Here is a 21,697-nt window from a genome sequence, read left to right on the forward strand (position 1 = left end):
GTGAAGTGAAGGAGCCGATGTGGCGCTTCAGGAGTTCACAAGTCAGACGACACACATGAGACTGACATTTGGTGGTGAGGGCTGGCGTTTATCAAACAGGCTGCACAGTCTCAGTCTGAGGAAAAGTGCAAAGTAAAATAAAAAAAGTAATGATTTCAGAGACAGAACATGAGCGCAGAAACCCGCCGCGGCCGTGAGCGCAGGCTATTCATCATGCTGAGTGTACAGTGACAGGCTGGCTTCACGGAGCCATTGTATGAGTCCAAGCTTGAGTGACTCCGATCAAGCACAGGCGATGTTTTCAAATTCATAGATTGGCTTTTATTCGGCGGTGCACGGCGGCGCTCCGCTGCCAGCAGCGGCCATTGAACCGAACCGAGGAAAAAGCAGGGAGAAACCCGGAGATCGGCGGCTGGCTGGCTGGCCGGGGACACGGGGGAGGAGGGGGGGGGAGCGCGATCATTTCGGCAGGCGATAGAGATCAAGGGGCGAAGTGTGGTCAGCGGTGTGCCCGATCCAGCCTGCGCGCTCTCCCACTCCTAGCGCTGGCTCGACGTCAGATGCTGTGCGGCAGTGCAGCAGGAGGAGCTCGGGCTGGCGAGCCTGCTGAGACCGCCGCTCCACTCGCTCACTCGCTCGCTCACACGCTCACTTGGTCACGCTGGATCTCCACAAACCTCCGCTCTCCCCCTCTCACCCCCCCCTCCAATCTCTGCCTGTGTCTTTCAGTAGATGGATTTCTTCAAGCTCTGCCCTGCCTGACATGGATGCCCAGCCACCTCCACCACCACCTCCACCGTCATCTTCCCTAACTGAGGGCTGTTTCTTCTTGGCGCAGTAAGCTGGACACGCAGTGTTTTTTTTTTTTTTCTCGCCAAATGGATGTGGGGAAACCGTTGCCCAGTCCGCCGGTGGTGATCATGCCGTGATATTGCAGCCGCCTTGCTTCACATTAAAGGGGTAAAAGAGAATAAATCTGGGAATATACCAATTCAGGGAATAAAAATCCTGTGGACCACACAAGCACCATGAAGATTACCTCCCTGCTGATATTTAATGCGAGAGTCAGGTGCACCGTGAGGCTTCTACTGCTGCTATTACACTGTGTGGGATATTCTCATGGGATGCCACACGTCCTGAGATTTGGTGAGCTACTTCTTCTTTTTCCTCTCATGTAGCTCTAAAAGTTTGATCTGTGTGTTTTCATCCCCATAAAGCTTGTTGCTCTCATCAGGACCTGTTGGAAACTCACTTTTCTTCCCTTCCCTCACTTGTGGGAAATAGTTAAAGTTGCTGTTCTGACTGGTAGTGTCATTTGCAAGGCTTTTTAAGATGCAATAGTATGAGAATAGTGCATCCAAAGAGTTGGCACAGACCTGCACTACTACAGTGCCAACCTGCCAAAAAGAGAAGTGAAGATGTGAATGATCTTTAAGTCCACAGTCCGACAGTGGGCAGCCTGTAACTTGTTGCTATTTAGAAAGTTTCACATTTAAAAGGTTTTGATATTTGCAGATATGAGTTCCCCTCACGCCACACTGAATTCATGTCAGCCACTTTTGTGTATGTGTGTGTGTGTGGCAGATCTGATGCTGTGTTGTTTGTGTGTGTGTTGTGTACATGCATTCATCGTGTCATATTTCACAGTACATTTACATGTGGCAGTGGTGTGTGTGCATGTATGCAAGACAAACAGTGCGTGCAAGAGAGTTAAATATTATTCATTATATATTCCCTAGGTGTATTTTGAAGAACAAGGTGTGTTATCTTTCAGAATATGCTTCATCCATATTTCAGAAACATGATGAATATTTTATTTTTGCTGTAACATAAATTTGTGGGTGAACTTTTGACCCATGATTTCCCCTGTAAACTGTAGGAAAAATAACTGTATTTCATCATATACAGGACGACTGTATGTCTGTTCAACACGCTGTAGCTATGTGACACATACACAGTAATATTCCACCCCAAACCCACTTGTTTTCATAGCTGCATCTCATCAAATGGAAATATTCTAGATGTCGTGTGTATTATTTTACACACCACAAAATGCCCAGTGCATTTGAATAACTCTGTTTTTAATGCTGGGGCCAGCGGTTGGCAGGTGGTTAAGGCCACTGCGTTTAACCATACAGTGCGGCTGCAACCGGAGAATAAAACAGCTAGAAGAAGGACAAACACTGCTGGAACGACATTATTAAAATAATAAACCTGATTTAATTACAGTTTTGCCAGTCATCTATTAGTTTCAAGAAAACAACCAATAAGGTGGGCACAAACACACACCGCAACCGAGAAGAACACACACAAACAGAAATATGCTGATTGCTGCTGCTCTGAACAGCACACAGAAACATGGATATTAATATTGACAAACATACTTGTAGTTGATTAATCCAGCCGTCTTTGTTCTGTATCGATTGGAAGAAACAGGACTAACAGAATAGCATAGAGAAAAAATCCTCGGTAATTAAATACACAATGAACATAGCTTTAATTCATGAATGCAAATTGATGAGGTGCAGATTGATTTTTCTGCTGATGGAGCTATACGGTCTGAATGAAAGCGTGGGTGGAGAGATGGGTGAAATCCTGTGAACCTCTGGCCTGCTGGTTGTCAGTAAAGTCGGTGACTGGGTCCCAGCTTACAGTCATTCAGTGTGCAGAGGGGAATACAGCGTGCCGAGGGAAACATCCTGTGCCCCTTTATGTCCTGTTATATGATCAAGGTCTTTACCGCCTCTATTTGATGACAGAATGCTGAAACTGAGCACTTAGAACCCGAATCTGTCTTATGGGCATGATTTCTTGCGATTACATTTATTCTTCGCCTCTTCTTTTTGCCAGTGGAGCCTTTATAGCCACATGTGTATCGACAAATCTGTTCAGCAGGCGTCTGTGGGCCTTTGTTTGTGTGTGTTCTTAAGATTTCATCACAGTTCAGTTTGAATTGTGGAAACATTCACCAGGAGCGAAACAGTGGCTCGAGAGACAGCTGTATTGGCTGAGCTAAACCTCTGTACATTTTTAGATAGCTGTGAAGAGAGATGCTGAGCATAACGTAAGTAAATAAATATTAATGGGGCACTCCAATCACACTTCACCTATGGTGGGGAAAGTTTAGAGAGAAAGGTTCAACAATGATTGGTTAAAATCGAAGCAGCAGAGGCTGAGATTTCAAATTCAGTCCCCAGAATGGGTCAAGCTCTGAAAGCGCTATCCTACACTTCCCATGATGCAGTTCAACAATGTCTTTTTCCAGTTTTTCCAGTGCTGCAGAGGACACAAGCATGAGCAGTGCCCTTTGTGATGAGCAAACTGACATTGACGTTGTAATTGTGGCATTCTTGGTTGTGGAGGGTCAGGAATGTAGATGTACTAGCTGCTTTGTATGAAATGTCTACTCCCTGATTTTGTGATAGCACTCAGTAATATCTTTAATTTTCCAAATTTCATCCAAGCAAGAGCACACTTGAAGGAAATTTAGGAATGTTAGGGTGCTGTCGAGTGCTATAATAAGATCAAGGAGTGTATCTTTAAATAGGCAAGGCCTCTCAATAATAGCTACAGTACGTCTTCCACCTTAACTCATTCGCTGTCACCGCTGAGCTACTTTAACTCCCCCAATTGAATTTTGACTCTGCAAATGGGATTTCATCTGCTTCTGGAGCAGCTTTGACTCTGAGAAATGACATGAAAAGAGCTTGCTATTAATGCAATAATCCCAACATTAAATTTCCGCATGTATTTTGACCATTCATTTGTCGTAGCTATTCTTCAATATGGGCGCTTGCAAATGGTTCGACTCATTCGGTCGTTTTGAGAATTATGGTGCGAGAGTGATGTATCACTAAATTGGATTTCCATTTTGAAATTCAAGCACAAGAAAAAAGAGCAAGAGCAAGAATGCCACAGCTGTTTTTAATCAATCTGACCAGCTTCTGTGATTAAAAAAAGCTCTTTAGAGATTCCCAGAGTTAGCTCTGAAAAGATGTTTGGAGCAGAGATACAGTATATATGGTTAAGATTATTTTTTAAAACAGCTGTGCAAGGAATAAGAAATTTGAAGCAGGGTTCAGCTGGTGTGATTGTCGAGCAGTTGTTTCTCTTCAAAGCAGAGGCTCGCATGCTGACAAATACTGATGATAGAAGCCACATGACTGAATTTTCTGTGCTCAATTTAAGATAAAGCTTGATACAGATCCGCTGTAAGCAGGGACAGACTGAACCACAGCATCATGTGACCTGCCAGCTCTGGAACTACAGCTCTGGCCTGCTGGGTCTGCTGCAAAGTCCTGGAGTTTTCTATGAGTTGAATTGCAGACAGGTGAGGTCAGGAAATTGGATTACTTGTGTGGAGGAGAAGCCATATTCAGGGTCACTTCACAGGAATACAGCAGAATGTATTTCACACATTCACAGCATGAGCTGCTGGTGGAAAGCAGACGGTTCACTCCTTTAGAAAAGTAGCATTGACAAAAAAGTTTTGGTCAAGGAAGTGGTCCAGGTAAGGACAGTATGGAAAGCCATGGATTAAATACAATGTTTTTCATCAGAGCCACAGAGTCATGGACATCCATGAGGTTCCTCACATCCAAAAGAAGCAATTTAAGCAGTGTTTGTGTATCTATAAATGCATCAATTTATGCTTGCACTTCATGTCTCTGTGATCTCTGTCGAGCGGAGATTGAATCAGGTGCGTTGGCGCTGGCTGCCGTGGTCGGCATTAGTATGAAGGTCACCGTCTAATGGGGCAGACAAGCTAAATGTTGCAGGTCGAGGCTAGAAAAACTCCCTCTTTAGAAAATAACTCACTCTCCTGGAAGGCTGCCTGTCAATAACCAAACAGAAAAGTTCACATTATCCTCCAGGCTCCAGCCCCTGCTTCACTGATGACTTGTAAATAAGGACATTTGCAAAAAAAAAAAAAAAAAAACACAAGCTGCTTGGAAACAACGTGTGGCTAAGTGGATCATCGCGGAATGGAAAGCATTAGGTATGAAATGAGAAGTGATAATCATGCCGTCCTTCAATGAAGAAGCTAATTTCCCTATTTGTTTTCCAGTTTATCAGTCAATCTGTGGGTGGAGTTTTCTAAAGACACAGCTTGGAGACTTCACTGATTATAATAAACATAAAGGTCTTTCAAAGCTGTAAATCCCAAAACCGACAAAGTGTATTAATCCACAACATAGATGAATAGTTCCAAACAAATGCACTTTTCCCTCCTGTTTGAGTCATGTGTGCTAAAAGCTACAGTTGCCAGCTATTTTAGGAAATTACTGATCCTTTCTTAAAAAGTGAAACTATAAACCCATATTTAAACATTTATGTCTTCAGTAAGGACCAAATGGTTTGGGACATACAGGACCCTAACACAATGTGTTTCTCTGTCTCATATTCTGTGGACAACAAGTTATCAAAGGTTAACGATAAAATTGATAGTTGGTTAGTTGGTTGAAAGTTTAACTGGATGTTGCTAACCCAGTGTTGAGCATTTATTATTTATTATTGCTAGCTTGACCATGGAGCCCTGCATATTGAAAAATGAAGCTAAAGGGGTACCCAGTGCAGCATCCATATGTGACGAGTTGCATTAGAATGTAAGTCAGAATGTGGTGGATTTGGAGGGAAATTTGCTGGTTTACTTTATAGCCCAAAACAGTAAGAGGGTGCTGTTCTGCCAGTGCAAATAAAGCTAAAGCTGTCAGAGTCTGGTGGTGACAGATGGTAGAAGGAGAGACTGTCTGATGGAAAAACTACTTTCATTGTGTCTACCCACTTCAGTCCAGACAAAGAGGCTGAGGAGGGAAGGGAGAGGGGTTTGAAACAGCCTGTTGTACAGACTCAGCACCTTTATGTACCGTGCAGGAACCCACTGACAAGCCTTTAATAAAACAGTCTTTATTTAAAGCATGTATGACCAGAAATAGCACTGCAATCATAATTGACAAAGTAGCAGACTACCCAGATGTCTGATACTGCTCCTGAGGGTGGAGTTGGATGACCGGTCAAAAATAGAATTTTTTTTTCAGTCCCAACAGTCTATTCACCATGGACCCAACTGTACATTTATCAAAAGCCTGACTTCTGACCTTCTGCTCAGAGCCAAACAAAACTCAGTGCAAGACCAAGCAGTCCTTCTTTTCAGAGATACAGATTAGAGTATGTGACTGGGTGACGTGTCCCTTTTTTCCCACTCTGTGTGGCTGTGTGAAGTGGATTATCTCCAGGACCGAGTGTATGGTGCATCTGCATGTGTATGCGGCGCAGCTCTATGCTGCAGTTTGTTGATGCTTTCATGGCCTTGATACAAGGGTTGAATGTTTGGTTTTAAAATTCGTGGGACAATTTTCTTGACCATCAGTGTTTGTGTGCGTGTCACTACAAATGTTACACTGTGTCACTGCGACACAAGGTCTAACTTGCAGCTCCACCTGCCTGCACATCAGCTGCGTCTATTTATTGGCCAATATAAGTCTATCAAAGATGTGTTTACATCAGCAAGTATGCTGATAGTTAAAAAGGATGTGTAGTGTAAAAACAGTGACACGATTACAGAATTTGTTCAGCAGACAGCCCTGACCTTCAGTTTTATGCTGTTAATGTTCTGGTAGGTACATATTTTGATCACAATGATTAAAAAACAGAACAAAAGTGAGCCTTATCCACAATATCCCATCATCATGTTCATTCACAAAATAACAAAAATATTTATTTGATCCGTTGTTATAGTGTTTTTCATTTATCTCACACATGTTACTGACACTGAGTAATACAGCATACATCGGGTTACATACATCATCAGGTCAGGCACCTCCCTGCTCTTTACCTCGCCATCAAAACAACCCACTTTTTACAGAGAGACACAAACCTGCCAACTCTGCCACTACCGTACCGTTTAACTCCACGGGGTTAAATGATCATTTGAGATTGTTCAAAATATTGTAGGGACAGTTCAGTTGCACCTTAACGTGGTTGAGACTGAAAGCAAACCTCTGTTTATAGAGCATAGAAAAGCTCAGAAAAATTGAATGAAAACCACCAAAATTCTAAATGTAATCGAGCACATTTTATTGCCTTGTGGTGGTGGTGGTTCTTTCTTTCAAGTCGTCTTGTTTGAATTCCATCAATAATTTGTCTTTTTAGCTCCAGTTTGTCAGGAGTGCTGCAGTACAGTAGACTGTGCACACACAGGGAGAACAACAAGAGAATGTGACAATAAAAGTGACCGTAATAATTTCAGTGTTGAACATCTGGACTGCCACACTTGCCTGACTGCCAATTATATTAACTGCCTGTGTTGTCACACTTCCTAAATTTGTGACGCAACATGGGAGGTAACACTGCCTGCAAAACGCTGCAACATATCCTCCTTGTGTTTTTCCACGAGGATGATGATGCGAACGGCTTGTCCCAGTTGGCCAATATTGTTCACAGAAAATCCAACATGACATGACTGCGGTGTCACTCGAACGATGAACAACCCACAGTGTTTATCTCATCCTGAAAACACACACTTTTCAGGTAATGTGTAAATGAAAACAAGATGTGAGCGCGCAGGATCACTGCAGTGTGTGTGCGATCTGCTGAGTTTAAAATGCTTTTTGTACTCAGCTGTTGGAGACTGTGTTTCCCCTGTGGGTGTGTATTGAAGAGCACTGCTTTCAGTCAATTGAAGCTGCATCACACTTGCTAGTGAAGTAAGTAAAAGATGAAATCTTGAAGACAATCAATAGTCATGATGGAAGAAAAGGTTGAAAGTTTGGAGAATGAAACAGGTTACGGTTTATGAATTGCAATCCTGTCAGAAGGAGATTGGATCATTTCTATACAGTGTTTGGCAGAAAAGGATCTGTGTTTGAGCATGATTATAATTTGAATATAAACGACATGTTAAACATTCAGTATAAAATGAGAACCGAGCAGAGACACCGGCGTGAAAAACACACAATGCACAAGGAAGAAAACACAGTTGCAAGTCTGAACTGAGAATGACTTAAAAGTTTTGGGAAGATGCTTATTTGTTTTCTTTTGGAAAGTGAAATGAGAAGAAGAATCTCATGTCTGTGCTGACAAGAATGGAGCTGTAGTCAGAGCAAAGTTAGCTTATCTTAGCATAAACACTGGTTTGTTTAACCCGATGATGCTAATTCTTGATAAGACACAGTGTCCTCAGTCTCTTACCTGCTACCATTCTCTTCATCTGTTCACCTGCCCAGCCAGTACTTTAACACTCTCACTCCCCTCGCCAGCCACACCCACCTGTCCACTCACCTGAACCTCACCTGATCTTCATTTCAGCCCAGCACTTAAGGTGCACTCCCACACTCACTCAGTGCCAGATTGTTCTTCGCCTCCATGCAACACTCACCAGCATTACTATTTGTACTGGTCTCCTGTTGCTGAACCTGCTTGCTTCTGACCACTTCTGCTCTCCTGCTCCCTGTAAATACCTCAGCCCTCTGTCTCTGACTAAGAGTTTCGCCTTGCACTCCCTGGATTTTGGTCTGCCTGCCATTGTTTGGTGTTTGATTCACAAACATTTCAAAAGACTCTGGAATCAGTTGAAGATACTGAACTGTGTGAGTGTCCTCGAAGGTACAGAGACTTTTTCCTGAACATTGAACTGGGAGGCTGCTTCTCTGTGTTTGCCAAATCAGGGAATAAAGCTGGTAAAGACTCTCTGTGTTCTGGTGAGACTGCATTCAGGTCCTAAACCAACCCGTTACAACACTATATGGATTAAGGCAGATTTTAAGCCCAAATTGGTCACCCCCAATTAATTTTAAGAATTGGGCTAAATTTCTTGCAACACCTGATTAATTGCCTTATCGATGAACAATCTGGCTGGATGGATGTCTGATCAGGAATTCTGCTTGGTTATCTGCAGTTTGAGCAGTTCCACCTTCAGATTTTGCACATGGCTGCTGTCCAAAGATCTGTAGTGATCTTTTAAATAATGAAGTATTCTAAATATTGTAGCTAACTGTAGTATTGACTGAGACCGTGCTGTAATAGAAATAAAACTGGCCATACCAGACCATACTGTCTCCAGCTTTCAGCCATCTGTGGCTCCACATTCTCTCTTCTTGCTGCCTATTCAAAGTAGAATCGTATAAAATTATGCTGACTTTTTCTTTTTTTGTTAACAGTCAGCCTGTTTGAAAAGTAATTGGAATTGACAAAACTGTTCACATTCAGTGTGAGCTAGGGCTGTCAGAATTGGCTAAAAATTCCATTTGATTATTCCTTCTGAAAAACACACACAGGTTTGAACTGTTTGAATATCTGTTTCCATAAGAGGCCAAACCAATACGAGAGACATCCTGCTTGTATATATTTCAACATAAAGAGATCTTTTAAAAGATCTGCATATCTACACATTACAAAGTAAACAAAGAAACGTCCATTCCTGTGTTGTTGAATTATTCTCTCGTTTCAGCTTGACTTGGATTTCATTTTTCAATTTTTTTTACAGCTGCCGGTTGTCCATGTGTCCTGAAAGACTCCAATGTCCTGGACAAACACAAGAAATTCTGGTCAAATATTATCTGATTATAGACCGTATTTCCCCTTGTTTTTGTGTCCAAGTGACTAACGGAGGCAACCATTCTTGAAAGTAGTCCAGTTTTGAGTGAGAGCCCCGAAGCCACAAAACAAACTGCAATGTAATCCCAGCCGACATTTGCGCACCGTCAGTGCGCGTCCACTAAGTGTTTGTTTTTGCCACTGACGGGTTCAGGTTGTTGTCTTTATGGAAAGGATCCCGGCAGAGAGACCTTTTTGCGTAATAGTAAGATCAGTAGATCTTGATTTAACCAGACCAAAGCGACCAGACTCCATTTATAGAAACAGTCATTTTACCATAAAACACACTTCAGTCAAGTGCAATAGAAACAAAATAAAGCTCACCAAAAACATCTTAGTTCATCACCACCAACGCAGAGAGATTAATAAAGTACAAGTCCAAAGTTTTGAACCCAGCAGGAATACTCAAACTGCTAACCACTATGTGGACACATTAAGAGTTTGCAGAGTATCTGGGTCATTAAGTACAGGTTTTGTTCTCTGTCCATGCAACACTAACGTAGAACAAATGGAAGCTGGGGTTGTGGATGGAAAAATCAGCAGCAGCAGGAATGATCTCTACAGTAAGATTGTAAGCTAGCTGTCACATTTGAAAAATTGTCTTTGTTCATGAAATCTGTAATTATATTCAGACTAGCCCAGTGCTTTGCCCGAACATGATGCTGCATTCAGCACGCACTCGATGCAGCGGAGACAGTCAAATCTTCACGCTGAAATGGCTGATCTTCTGGTAATTTGTGTACAGGCTCTACATCTTCCCTACTTGAATTAGCAAGCTGAATTAGAAGAAGTGTTAGAAGTCAAGGTTACTGGGAGCTAGCAGTGAAGCCATCATTTCAATTAGAGGCATGCTGGTTGAACTACATTTGACCTCAATCAGAGGAAACTAATCTGATTTGACAGAACTGAGGAGGAGGATATACTTTCAAAGGAACATACCTTTACAAGAGGAAATCAGTGTAGACTTTCTGTTTTGAATGCTTGTGACAGTGTAAGACAAGGACACAACACATTATTTTTAACAGCTGACAGCTTACATTTGCAAATATTGTTATTGTAGTTCTTGTCAATTTCTTGAAAAAACTGAAAAGTTTTATGTTTATTGTAATAACCTCAAGAAACAAAGCCATGGAGTGTTGCACAGAAGATGAGACGTTTCACCTTTTACTCTCAAATGTTGTTTTTCCTCCTTTATTTATCAGCTTCAGAGTTTAAACGGCACCTGCAAATCATCCATGAGTACTCATCTCATTTTTGCATTCTCTTCTCATTGTTACATGAGCGATATGGAGATCAGACAAAAATCTGCTCTCACTTTCCAGCACGTGAGAGACTGTGCACCTATACAAAACCAATAATGCTGAGTCCAGGGGGTTTTTATATTTAGAATGGAATTCACAGCTGCTCTCCTTCAAGTGCCTTTGCGTTCATTATGCCTCTCTGCAGTGCAAATGTAGTTTATATACTCTCTCGCCATCAGCACTTCTTCCATGAGTAAGTGCTCTGCAAGAGTGGTCTTTCACTGGTGGTATGGTAAAAAAAAAAAAGGTAAATAAGGATTTATTGCAAAACATGTATATGCACTGCTCTGTTACCCAATTAGCAGCAGGCAGCATTGGACAAAGGCTGCTTTATGACATTGAGATGAGGACATCAGTGCAACCTCTATCTATTGCCAAAGCATTTCACCAACATCTCTGGATGTCATGCTGCAGTGATAGCAGAGTGATAAACCTGCTGTAAACCCAGGCCCAGCCACAATGACTCCAGTAATTCATCTGAATAAACAAAATTTGCAAAGGACAGCTTGGGTCATAGTCTTAGCATTTGCCTTCATTTTCTCTTCCCAGTAAATGTAGTTAACCCGGGGTCTTTCTAACCTGTCAGTCAAATTGCTTGTGTATCTTTACCCACTGAACCTAATTTAAGCAATGCCGGCATGCTCCCAAATCTCTGCATCTGAATATATAACCTAATATACTAATAAACCATAGTTTTATTTTTTAATAGTTTTACCTCCTTGGCAGCCAAAATGTATTTCGCACATTTCTTTGTAACCTGAGATGTCTTGAATGCAATGTTGACAATTTCTGCCAGCTGCAGGAGACAAGTAAATCAAGACCTGATAATTTCCTGCAAATGTTGGCCAAGTAGAAGTGTTGGCCTGATTGTGACACCAGATAAAACGTGAGAGGTCGTCACAATCATTGGGAATCATTCTGTGGGGACCACAAACATCTACGTTATATTTCCTGTCAGTCTTGCCGGCAGCTGCAAGACATTTATATTGATATTTGCCCATTCGATTGTCCATTTTATGGACATCTCTATACCAACAGTTGAAGCCGTTCACTCAGGGGAACACATTGTAGGCAGAAATTAAATCCTTTGAAAGAAGACAGCACAAATGGAACGGGACCTGTCTTCGGCCAGTAGGCATGTTTGCTGAAACGGAAAGAAGTTCAGCAGTTTCACAGAATGGCAACGCTCATTGTATCATCCTTCATTGGGGGTAACTCAAGCATGTGATGTGTCAGTGACTCTTTTTATGCCCTTGGCAGCAGAGCACGCGTTCTACCATGGCAGCACTTCCCCTTCACTTGTTCTTCCAGTTTATGATGATCTCCTATGAAGAAGTGTGGCTTTGCTGGCCTTATTTAAACAGATGTGGGGTGCAGTGCTCATGTTTTACAAGGCTGAGGGTCCTCATTGCTTTTTTTTTTCTCCTGAGCCATATGTAATCGATAAAATAAAGAGAATGCGGCTGTCTTGTTACCAATAATGAGGATTCAACGTTGTTTTAAACCCCTAGTTTTACAATATCATAAACAGACAGTTGTTTGGAAAAATTCTCTGGCATCAGAAAGTGATGCATGTTGTGCTTGCGGCTCCGGCCAGCCTGGATCAAAAGAGATTTTTCAAAACCAAAGGGCTAATTTATGCATTGTGATCTCCAGTGATGACAGTCAAACCTAACTAAATTTAGTTAAGTGTTGATGTTGTTTAGTCTCAATGGCTTTGGAACGAAAGCTAATGCTGTTGTCTAATCTACACAGGATGGATGTTAAAGTTTACGGCAATTAAGCCTGAGCTGGCATTACTGTTTTTTTCATCATTCAGTCATTCATCCATGACTTCCTGCCCTATACGGTAAAAAATATCTAATTCTTATTAAATCATTACAAACATCAGTTGATTTACTCACTTTAATTTTTGGTTTTTCCTTTTGCTTTTTTCCTCTGGACACGTTTTGTGCAAGATGCTTCCTCACACTACAGCGTAATGCACAGGTTTCCAAAACTGTGTCTGCCTACAACAAGGATTAGTTTGTGCTTCATGACATTGCATGTAGCTCTGTCAATGTGAATGCTTGTAAGAACTATTTACAATATTACTATAATAGAAGTTAAAGGTATTTCTATAGTCATGTCACTGTGCACATGCAAACGGAGCCATTGGTTGTGTGTCATATTCAAAATGTCGTCTGTAAAGGGACACATACTGAAGAATAACACTCCACACTGGTCTGGCAGTTGTTCTGGTTTCCTAATTTCCTCTGTGCATGTTCATGTCTGCTCATATCTGTGTTATTCTCCTTGCTGTTTTCACAAAGCCTGAGAAAATGAAATATTTTACTGAAATTACTTTATTTGCCTTAGTGCTGCCGGTCTGAATTATCAGCTTTCTTAAATTGAGTTTAGCAGTGGTGGCTTTGTGAGCATTACACTGTGTCTTGGCCCACAGCCAACACACTGCTGGTAAATATATTTAAATCAGTGCTAAGCTGCTTAAAATATTCATATTTCACTCATAGCTAGTTTATAGAAATTTGAAACTATCTCAGGCTGGTAAAATCAGTTACATGGATAATATATATACGTATATATCATTTCACATTTTGGGGGAACAAAGAGAGCGGGAGCTGGTGAGCGGCAGCGAGGCGTTAAGCCCCCGTGCACAGTGTGTGTTTTTCTGATATGGCTGGCTTTAGATGCTCTGTCTCTCCCGGCTGAGAGAGGCAGGAGGACGCATGCCATGTTCCTCTCAGGCTCATGATACCGCTTCGTGTGAAGACGGTTAATGCGCCGCGTCAAATGATTATTCTAAAGCTGCTTCCCTGCACCCTTCCCTCAGCTTGAAACAGAAAGTCTCTGCCTGCTGTTGGTTTTGCCAAACACGGCATGTATGTGGATGTAATTAGCTGAGTCTTAGATGCTGACTGGGGCTGAGCTGGAGGTGACTTACCATGGGCTAGCAGTGATGGAGACGCTCTGTTCCTGCTGTACTGGAACACACTGAGGACATAAGTGACCAGATCTATTTCCTGTATCACTGTAAAGGTAATACGAACCAGAACCTCCCATGACAAACTGTCCTCTGCTCTGACTATCGTATCCTTGTTGTTTGTCCTTCACTTGAGTCACTGTGGACTAAGAGCTGCATCCTGGTGCTATAAAAGTTTTGAGCCCATGACTGAAATAAATTACATTTTCCCAATACATGTTTGGCACCTCTGCAGATTTTGAGTGTGATTCTTAAAACTGCTCTTAATTTATACAAGAGATTTTTCCCATATAGAGTATAGTTCAGTAGGACTTATTTTGTGATCTCCGCTCAGCAACTGACTGAATGTACCAACATTCAGTCAGTTGCTGACGTGGATGTCATGGCAACAACAAATGACGAAATGTGTCGTTAGCTGGTGCTTCTCAGGTCAGAACATATACAGTATAACAGAGACTGAACTTGTTGATTCTCAGTTGGTTCTGCACTATTATTAGCAAATCTTTTCACAATTCACTGACTCAATATGAACAAGTTTATTGATCTTCCAATAAAGAATATCCGTTCAATTACATCCTTCATTCGTTTTCAGTTCTGCTCTCAGTTATACCCTCATTCACGAGGGGGTGGCTTCCCTCCCTGACAATTCAACTGTCAAAGCCACATGGGTGAACGACAAAACGTCCTCAGTTACCATCAAGCAGTTAGTAACAGTTTGATTTGACTTTGAACGCCTCATGAACTTGAATGTATTTTGCAGAAACAGTTCTCTTCTAATAGTAATGAAATGTTGTATTTTTATATCTACAAAATGTCAGTTTTATGTACAAATGAAATTTTAAGGTAAATAACACTTCCTGTGAAGCTAAATGAAGGTAAGCGACTTAAAGCAACGCTATCCAGTGTTTTGTCTTACCCACGCTAGCTGTGAGGCTATAGGGCAGGCCTTATCACTTGAGTACAGCCTCAATTGACTCTTCATTTTGTTTGAAAAACAGATCTAAAAAGTTTGTAATTTGTGTTGTCATGTGGGTGACAACTGTAGTCATGCAGTTCTGTCTAAGTGGGCATATGAGTGCACTGCCCAGGATGTTTGACTTTTCCTTTATCCTACACAAACAGCTGGTTGAGAACTGCTGATCCTATGCTCAACATAAAACATATTTTCAGGTGAAAACATGTTAAACATGCCTACAGACCGATGCGTGACAGCTGTGCATAAAGAAAAACCTATGCATCTGCAGCTTGGCTGTCAGAGCAACCTATTCCCATTCCCAGAGCGTCGAATATGTTTGAGCCCGTGGCTGAAATAAATTACGCTTTGTCCCGCTGTGACAAATGTGCCTCATACAAATGCACAAAGTACCCTTTAAGCGTGTGTATCAGGTTTTCAGCTAACTTCACTGGAAACCATTCTGGCAGTATTGGAGAGCAGCTGGTCTTACCATCCAACACTTTCTCATCCCAACGACGCACGAAGCCTTCCTGCCAGAAAGCCATTAAAACACAGCATTAATGTTGTGAACGTTCAGGCAACAAAACTACTTGGTTAGATTCACTTTTTGATTCTCATGGGACCTTAGAGAAAATGTTTGTTTGTTCGACCCATCCCACCTTCCTCCATTTGTGGACTTTCTTGCTCTTCACACTACTTCATCTTGCTCTGAGTCTAATATTACAGCAGGTGGGTTCACAGTTGAGTTACCTGAAAACCCGAGGGGTATGACAAAGCGTCGGTATTTGATGCTCTGTGAATGAGACCCGGCTCATCAGAGTGGCCATTCCATCGCCTGAAAGCCCTCTATTTTCACCTGAGCCTTCCAGACGTCTCTATCTTCCCTCCTGCTGCCTGGGAGACAGGTGTTTGGAGACCAGAGCTGTGTATATTGTAAGTAAAAGCCTCTGATTGAGAATGGCAGAGAAGCCTCTCCAAGTCAATAACTCATTTGGAAGGGGTTATGAATTAGAATGATCTTGCTGAGGGGAAGGTAGACTCCAGCCCATATCCTGCCTCAAGTCACTGAAGAAACTGGAATAATAATCCTCCAGGAAGATCGATGGGAGAATGCAGCGCCACAGGGACAAATACAAGCAACAGCCCCTTTCTGCACCACACAGCTCTTATCTGTCAATCGGCTGAATTTTTGCTGATATGCCATAAATCCAATTCCCTAAAATGTCGTATTAAAATTTCAGGCCATTTAGATTGGCTTGTGGATGGAGAATGATGGCTTCCCTCTCCCAGGGGCTGGGATTATATGTCAATAATGTCCTCAGTGCCAGCGAGGTTCTTTCATTAGCTTGTATTTAGATTGAAGTGTCATCCATATTATGAGAGCCTGCTGCTGTGACTCTACGTGTCTCGACAGTGTGTGTGTGTGTGTGTGTGTGTGTGTGTGTTTGCCTGTTGTCGAGCTCCTTCTCAGCTCTCAACCTTAATAGAGTCGTCAGTCTGATAAGTCAGCAGCGTGATGTGTTGGGCGATACACAGCATATAGAGTGCTACAGTGGAGTGGAGGTTACAGAGAGCATCCCAAAACTAAGATGTTCCAGGTTTTAGGTCCACCAGTGTAGCTACAGTACCTTTAACTCCAAACATGTCTTATTTACACATCTTTAGTGACAATTCAAAATATTCATAAGCACATGATCCTTAATGGTTACTGTGCAAAAGTATATGGATTTACTGTACGCCCCCTTTGGCTCGCCTTAATTTGTGCAAAACTGTAAATGTCTAAATATGCAATACAAGTTATCTTATAGTATTGATTACATATCAAGCAAGATGAGTGGGCCGACGCCATTGTCCAAAATGACCAATCCTGTTTTTGGCCATGGCAGTAGCAGGTCTGCTGTGATCATATAATGAAGGCTCGTGCTGAAGATCGCGTGATCACTTTGCAGTAGCTGCACGTTTCTTGTCCATTCATTTTAGTCACGTTCTCACATTTCAAGATCTCAGCAGTTGCTTCGTTGAGCAAGACACATTTTAACCAATAGAAGCAGAGCTGTGAAAGTAAATGTGTTGATGTAGTTTTTCTTCCAGTGCAGCAGGGTGAAGCAGGGTGGATTCAGCGCTGCTGTTTAAATGCATTAATATCGTTAGAAAGCTAATGACTCTCTGGTTGCCCTTGCCCTCCAGCTGAAATACTCCACAACACGTCATGTTTCCTGGGTCAGCGGAGTGTTAGGTGGCTTGCTCTCCCTATTTGTGTCATCTGGGTTACAGGTCAAATCATCTGGTGACCTATTTGTCTGCCGTGAGGTGCTTGAACTCCCAGAACCTCTGTGACCATGATTAGATTTCTTTTCCCTCATTAGTGGAACGTTAGCCAGGACACCACTGTTCAGATATTTTAGTTTTCAAAATGTCCGTAAATGACTTTGTCTATACTTATGCTGTTAGATATTGTTAGAACTTGTGCTATTTGATGCTCTGACTTTTGATTTCCCTAATCTAAACTTTGTGAAGTGGTTGTCAATCATATGGCGTCATGACTCAACAGTTTCTTTCTTGTTTTTTTTTTTAAATTTCATCTATTATCAGACTGTCAAACACAGACTGGCTAACAGATCAGAAATGAGCTTTTGGAGTGATAAATGATAACACTGCACAGTACAGTGAGCGCTGTGGCTTCAAAGGACGACAATGATTTAGCCGGTTTTAGCACACTGGCGGTAAGAATGCACCATGAGACATAGCAATGAGCCTAGAAAGGAAGGAAAGAAGCAGACGACAAGCCAGTAAACACACACAGATGCAATCAATGCAGCATTGAACATTCTTTGCGAAAGCTTCATGAGGCAGCCATTTTGTAAAGCTCACCAAGCACCAGGTTGCAGACGTTTCCTGCCATCCACTGAGCCGTTGCTTCAGTTCATTTCAGGGTGCTCCAAAAAGAGACTTGAAACCTGGAGCTTGCTGTAGATAGCTAATTCTTCCCAGGGAACGTTTAGTCACCTTTAAACTCTCAATTTGTGCATTCAAGAATGATCCGTACCTGCGCCTGGGCTTGGCTGCTGTACAGCTCTCTCAGAGTGGCTGAAACAGGCTCAGTGCCAGTCGAGTCTTGGAGCACACCCAGTTGACACGGAAGCTGCGGTAACTGGAGCAGTTCACTTCAAGTTTTTCATAGCGATTGAACATGCATAACGTACACCAACGTAAATCTCACCGGAGCACCAAATGTGTTGTAATCTGCAGCTGAAGATGGTCCCCAACAAATGCACCGTTTCCTCCTGTTTGAGTAACTGCAGTGGCCGGCTGAAGTTAATATCTGTCGATATCAGAATTGATTTTGGCAAATTGGATGCGTTTCAGTAAGCGAAGCGCCGGCCGCTATAATCCCGCACTGTGTTTTTAGGTTTAGAAGAAGCCTGGCCGGTTAATGTCCGGCTTTAACTAATCAATACGCGGTTTCCGATGCTTTATGAAATCATGTGATTATTCAGTGCAGTTTGGTCCCGATGCTCAGCGATTGTACACACAGCAGATAACATTCAGAGACATGCGTAGAGAAAGTTGCTCAGAGGAAGCGTCTCACACTCTGCTGACTGGAGCAAAAAGAAACACTTCAGGCATTTCTTGGAAGTGCTGCAACATCACAACCAACAGGATCACTGGTTTGTGGGTGGGCATTTTATTTGTGTGTACTTGTGTCTGTGCATGTGTGTGTTTAGGTGTGTGCGTGTGTGTGTGTGTTGCTTCCTGCTGTTATCTTCGCTCTTTGAAAGTTTGCATGTAAGGTTTTTCCTGTGTGTTTTGTGTCTTTCCCCCCTCTTTTCCCAGGCTTTTGTCAGGTTTCCCTGCTTGAACTGTGATTCCCCTGATCTGTCCTTTGTAACTCTGAGGGGAAATCTGTGCATCTCAAACACCACACTCAGCTCACTGTAACTCATGACTGCCTGTTATGGTTTTCAGCTTTCATAAAGTGTGTGTGTTTGCGCGTGTGTTTTCACGCGGGCTCGCATTGGTACGGTGGGAGGGGAGCCACTCTGATTTCCCAAGACATCTCGGTCAGGCCTCATCGCTTTCAGACAGCAATCTCTACTTAAAGAGGAGGGAAAATGTTAGCAGGAGGGAAAGGGCAGAGAAAAGAGTGTGCACACCCTTGTGTTGGTGCTAGTGAGATGGAGCGAGCGAGGGAGAAGATAGGATGAAGGTCAGTCGGGGAAAATTTGTAGAAAATCTGTAGACATTTCAGAGAGGAGAGAGCAAATAAATAAAGGATGTTTCCTTTGAATTAAACATGTCTGTAAACGGTGGTGGGGATAGGGACCTTACACTGAGTTCATCTAGGATGGTCAACATAACACCGTGGCTCATGAGCCTGCTGGTACACTGAACAGTTAGGCTGCTTTATTCTAAGCCTTTAAATGATGTCTTCATACTGTGTCTTATATCTGCTGTTTGTTGTGCAAATGTGCTGCATAGTCATGAAAAGGTTCTTTCGGTTTGTCACAACCAGACTGCTGTTTTTGCTCTTTTTGCCATCGTTCCTATTGGTAATAATAATGTACTAACAGAGTTAATTGTTGAGATCTGGGACCATGGGAACATCACAATGAAGTAAGAATCATGAACAGTCAGGGGATGAACTCCATGTCACCAGGTTTCAGCATCCAAAGTGACTCTAAATGATGCATTTCTCATTCACTTTTGATTGATTTTGATTGGATTTGACCTTTCACAATGTCAGTAACAGCATCACAGGGTCATCTTTTACCATCTGTGGTGTATCTGTCTATAATGAACTTACTGTTCACTGACATCCTGTTTACTTTTTTATTCCAAAATATCAGATCTCAAAGTAGAAATGTTATGAAATGTTTCTGTGCTTATGTTTAGACAGTCGCCACAGCCGCCCACTATGTGATCACAGGGTTGGCAGTTTATATAAGTGTAATATAAATGCAGCTGTATAGTGTTTGTCACTGGCATCACATGGTTAAAGTTTGGGACCAATCAAGATCTCCATTTACTGTTGAGGTGACATGATGATGTAAAAGCGTTGCCATTTTAAAAAAAAAATATTTCGTTGTGTTGTGTTGATATTCCGCAATATGATGTTTTCATGTCCTGTCTCTTGTGTGGACCCCAGAAAGAATAGTTGATAATGCAGTACTAACCAATACGGATCTTAAATCGATGAATAAATAAATCATCTTGATGTAACACAGAAGTCCGCAGTGACTAGAAACTCAAACATGCTCTCGATTTACAATCCCAGCAGACCTTTCAGATCACAAGGCGCCACATGTCTTCACACTCAGAGAGCTCACTCCAAATCTGATGAGATGTTCCTACATCAAAAGTATGGAACAGTTTACCATATGATCTGAGACTTGCACCCACACTGTGATCACTGACACCACCCTCAAGACCATTTCACTTAGTTTAGCTCCTAACTATATCTGTATTCTTTCTTTTCTGTTCTGTTACTGCATGCCGTGTTTTTTCCACATAAAGCACTGGGCAATACAAATAAACTTAAACTCGTCAGTACAGTGTTTGGAAGACAGCTCAGTTGCCAGAATAAAATGTTGGCATTGTACATTCCTGCAAACATTCCTATTGATACTTTCATATGTACCATATCAACAGTTCTACAATAAGCATCAAGGTGATGTAGTTCAGATTTCTGTTACATGTATATGAGCTGAGTTTTTCCCAACAGGAGGTGGGTGTCGTGACAGCTAACGAGTCGTCTGCCAAGCAGCAGCGTGTTTGTGGCAAAAAAACCCCCAGAAATGGGTATTTTTAAGAATACGTCAGGACATTTTCCATCGTGTTTGTGGCGACTGCACTGGGTGTTTTTAATGAGACTAAACTGGCTCTTTTTAACGATACGTCGGGACGTTATCTGACGGGACAAGACATCAGGACATTTCCAGCTGCGTGCGTGCCAATCAGCAGACTGTGTGTTTTTAATGAGACCTTGGGACATTTTCCAGCCGGGTTTGTGGCCTCTAAACCAGGTGTTTTTAACAAGAGGTCAGGACATTTTCCAGCCATGCTTGCGGCCACTAAACCGGGTATTCTAAGCTAAAACATGATCTTTTCCTAGCCCTAAACAAGTGGTTTTTGTGCCTAAACCTAACCTGACCTTAATCACAGCGTTGTCGCGACATGAAATTGAAAAGCGAAACATTTAGAAAGGAATAGGTTGTGTAAGTGACACGCATTTCAGAGGTTACCGGTGTACAGGCACAAACATGCATCTTATTAGCTTTATTCGCATCAATAAGCATCTTCCTGTGCTGAATGCTGCACTCTGTGTCAACTGTACATTCATCCTGTGCTACTCTGTAGGGGAAGTCAGCTCAGCTCCTCCGCCAGCATCACTTCAAAGGCTTCCCAACTCTCTTCTCATAACTTTTAAGGGCTAGAGAGGAAGTGCTTGTGGAAGTGCATTACAATATCCTGAGCTGCAGATCTGCTCACCATTTTTCAGTGTCAGTCAGGCTCTAGTTCCACATTTTCCTGACTGATTGTTGGATGCATGTACTAAGATACCAATGTCACGGTCAACTGAGCCTGCTGGATTTGCTGAATGTCAGAGGTATTTGTTAACTTCTAAATATAAATAGTATTAATTGGCAAATTTAAGCACGTATCCAATGATTTGAATCAGGGAGGGTTGTTCAGCAGTAAAGTATATGGAAAAGGTCTAATTTAACAAGCAAGTGGGCCTTTTCCCTGTGAGGGTTACAATTACCCTAATTGAAAAAGCTGGACATGGATTGAAACTGGCAGTCTAATTAATGGACTCTTTTACAAGCTTCCATAGAAACCTCTGTTCAGTACAATACTTACACA

At 42.1% G+C, this 21,697-nt stretch overlaps 1 protein-coding gene across 3 annotated transcripts in view; it reads left to right on the plus strand.

Annotated features, from left to right (window-relative positions):
• Positions 1–975: 975 nt before the first annotated feature.
• The window catches only part of grik2 (glutamate receptor, ionotropic, kainate 2), a 249,474-nt gene continuing 228,752 nt past the window's right edge, over positions 976–21,697 (plus strand). For all 3 annotated transcript variants that reach the window (XM_041943443.1, XM_041943441.1, XM_041943442.1), the window contains exon 1: positions 976–1,146. In XM_041943443.1, coding sequence (XP_041799377.1) covers positions 1,029–1,146 — 118 coding nt within the window. In that variant the 5' untranslated portion in view covers positions 976–1,028. The remainder of the gene's footprint in view (positions 1,147–21,697) is intronic.

This window comes from Chelmon rostratus, chromosome 8 (assembly GCF_017976325.1).
Source record: "Chelmon rostratus isolate fCheRos1 chromosome 8, fCheRos1.pri, whole genome shotgun sequence".
NCBI classification, from domain to species: domain Eukaryota; kingdom Metazoa; phylum Chordata; class Actinopteri; order Chaetodontiformes; family Chaetodontidae; genus Chelmon; species Chelmon rostratus.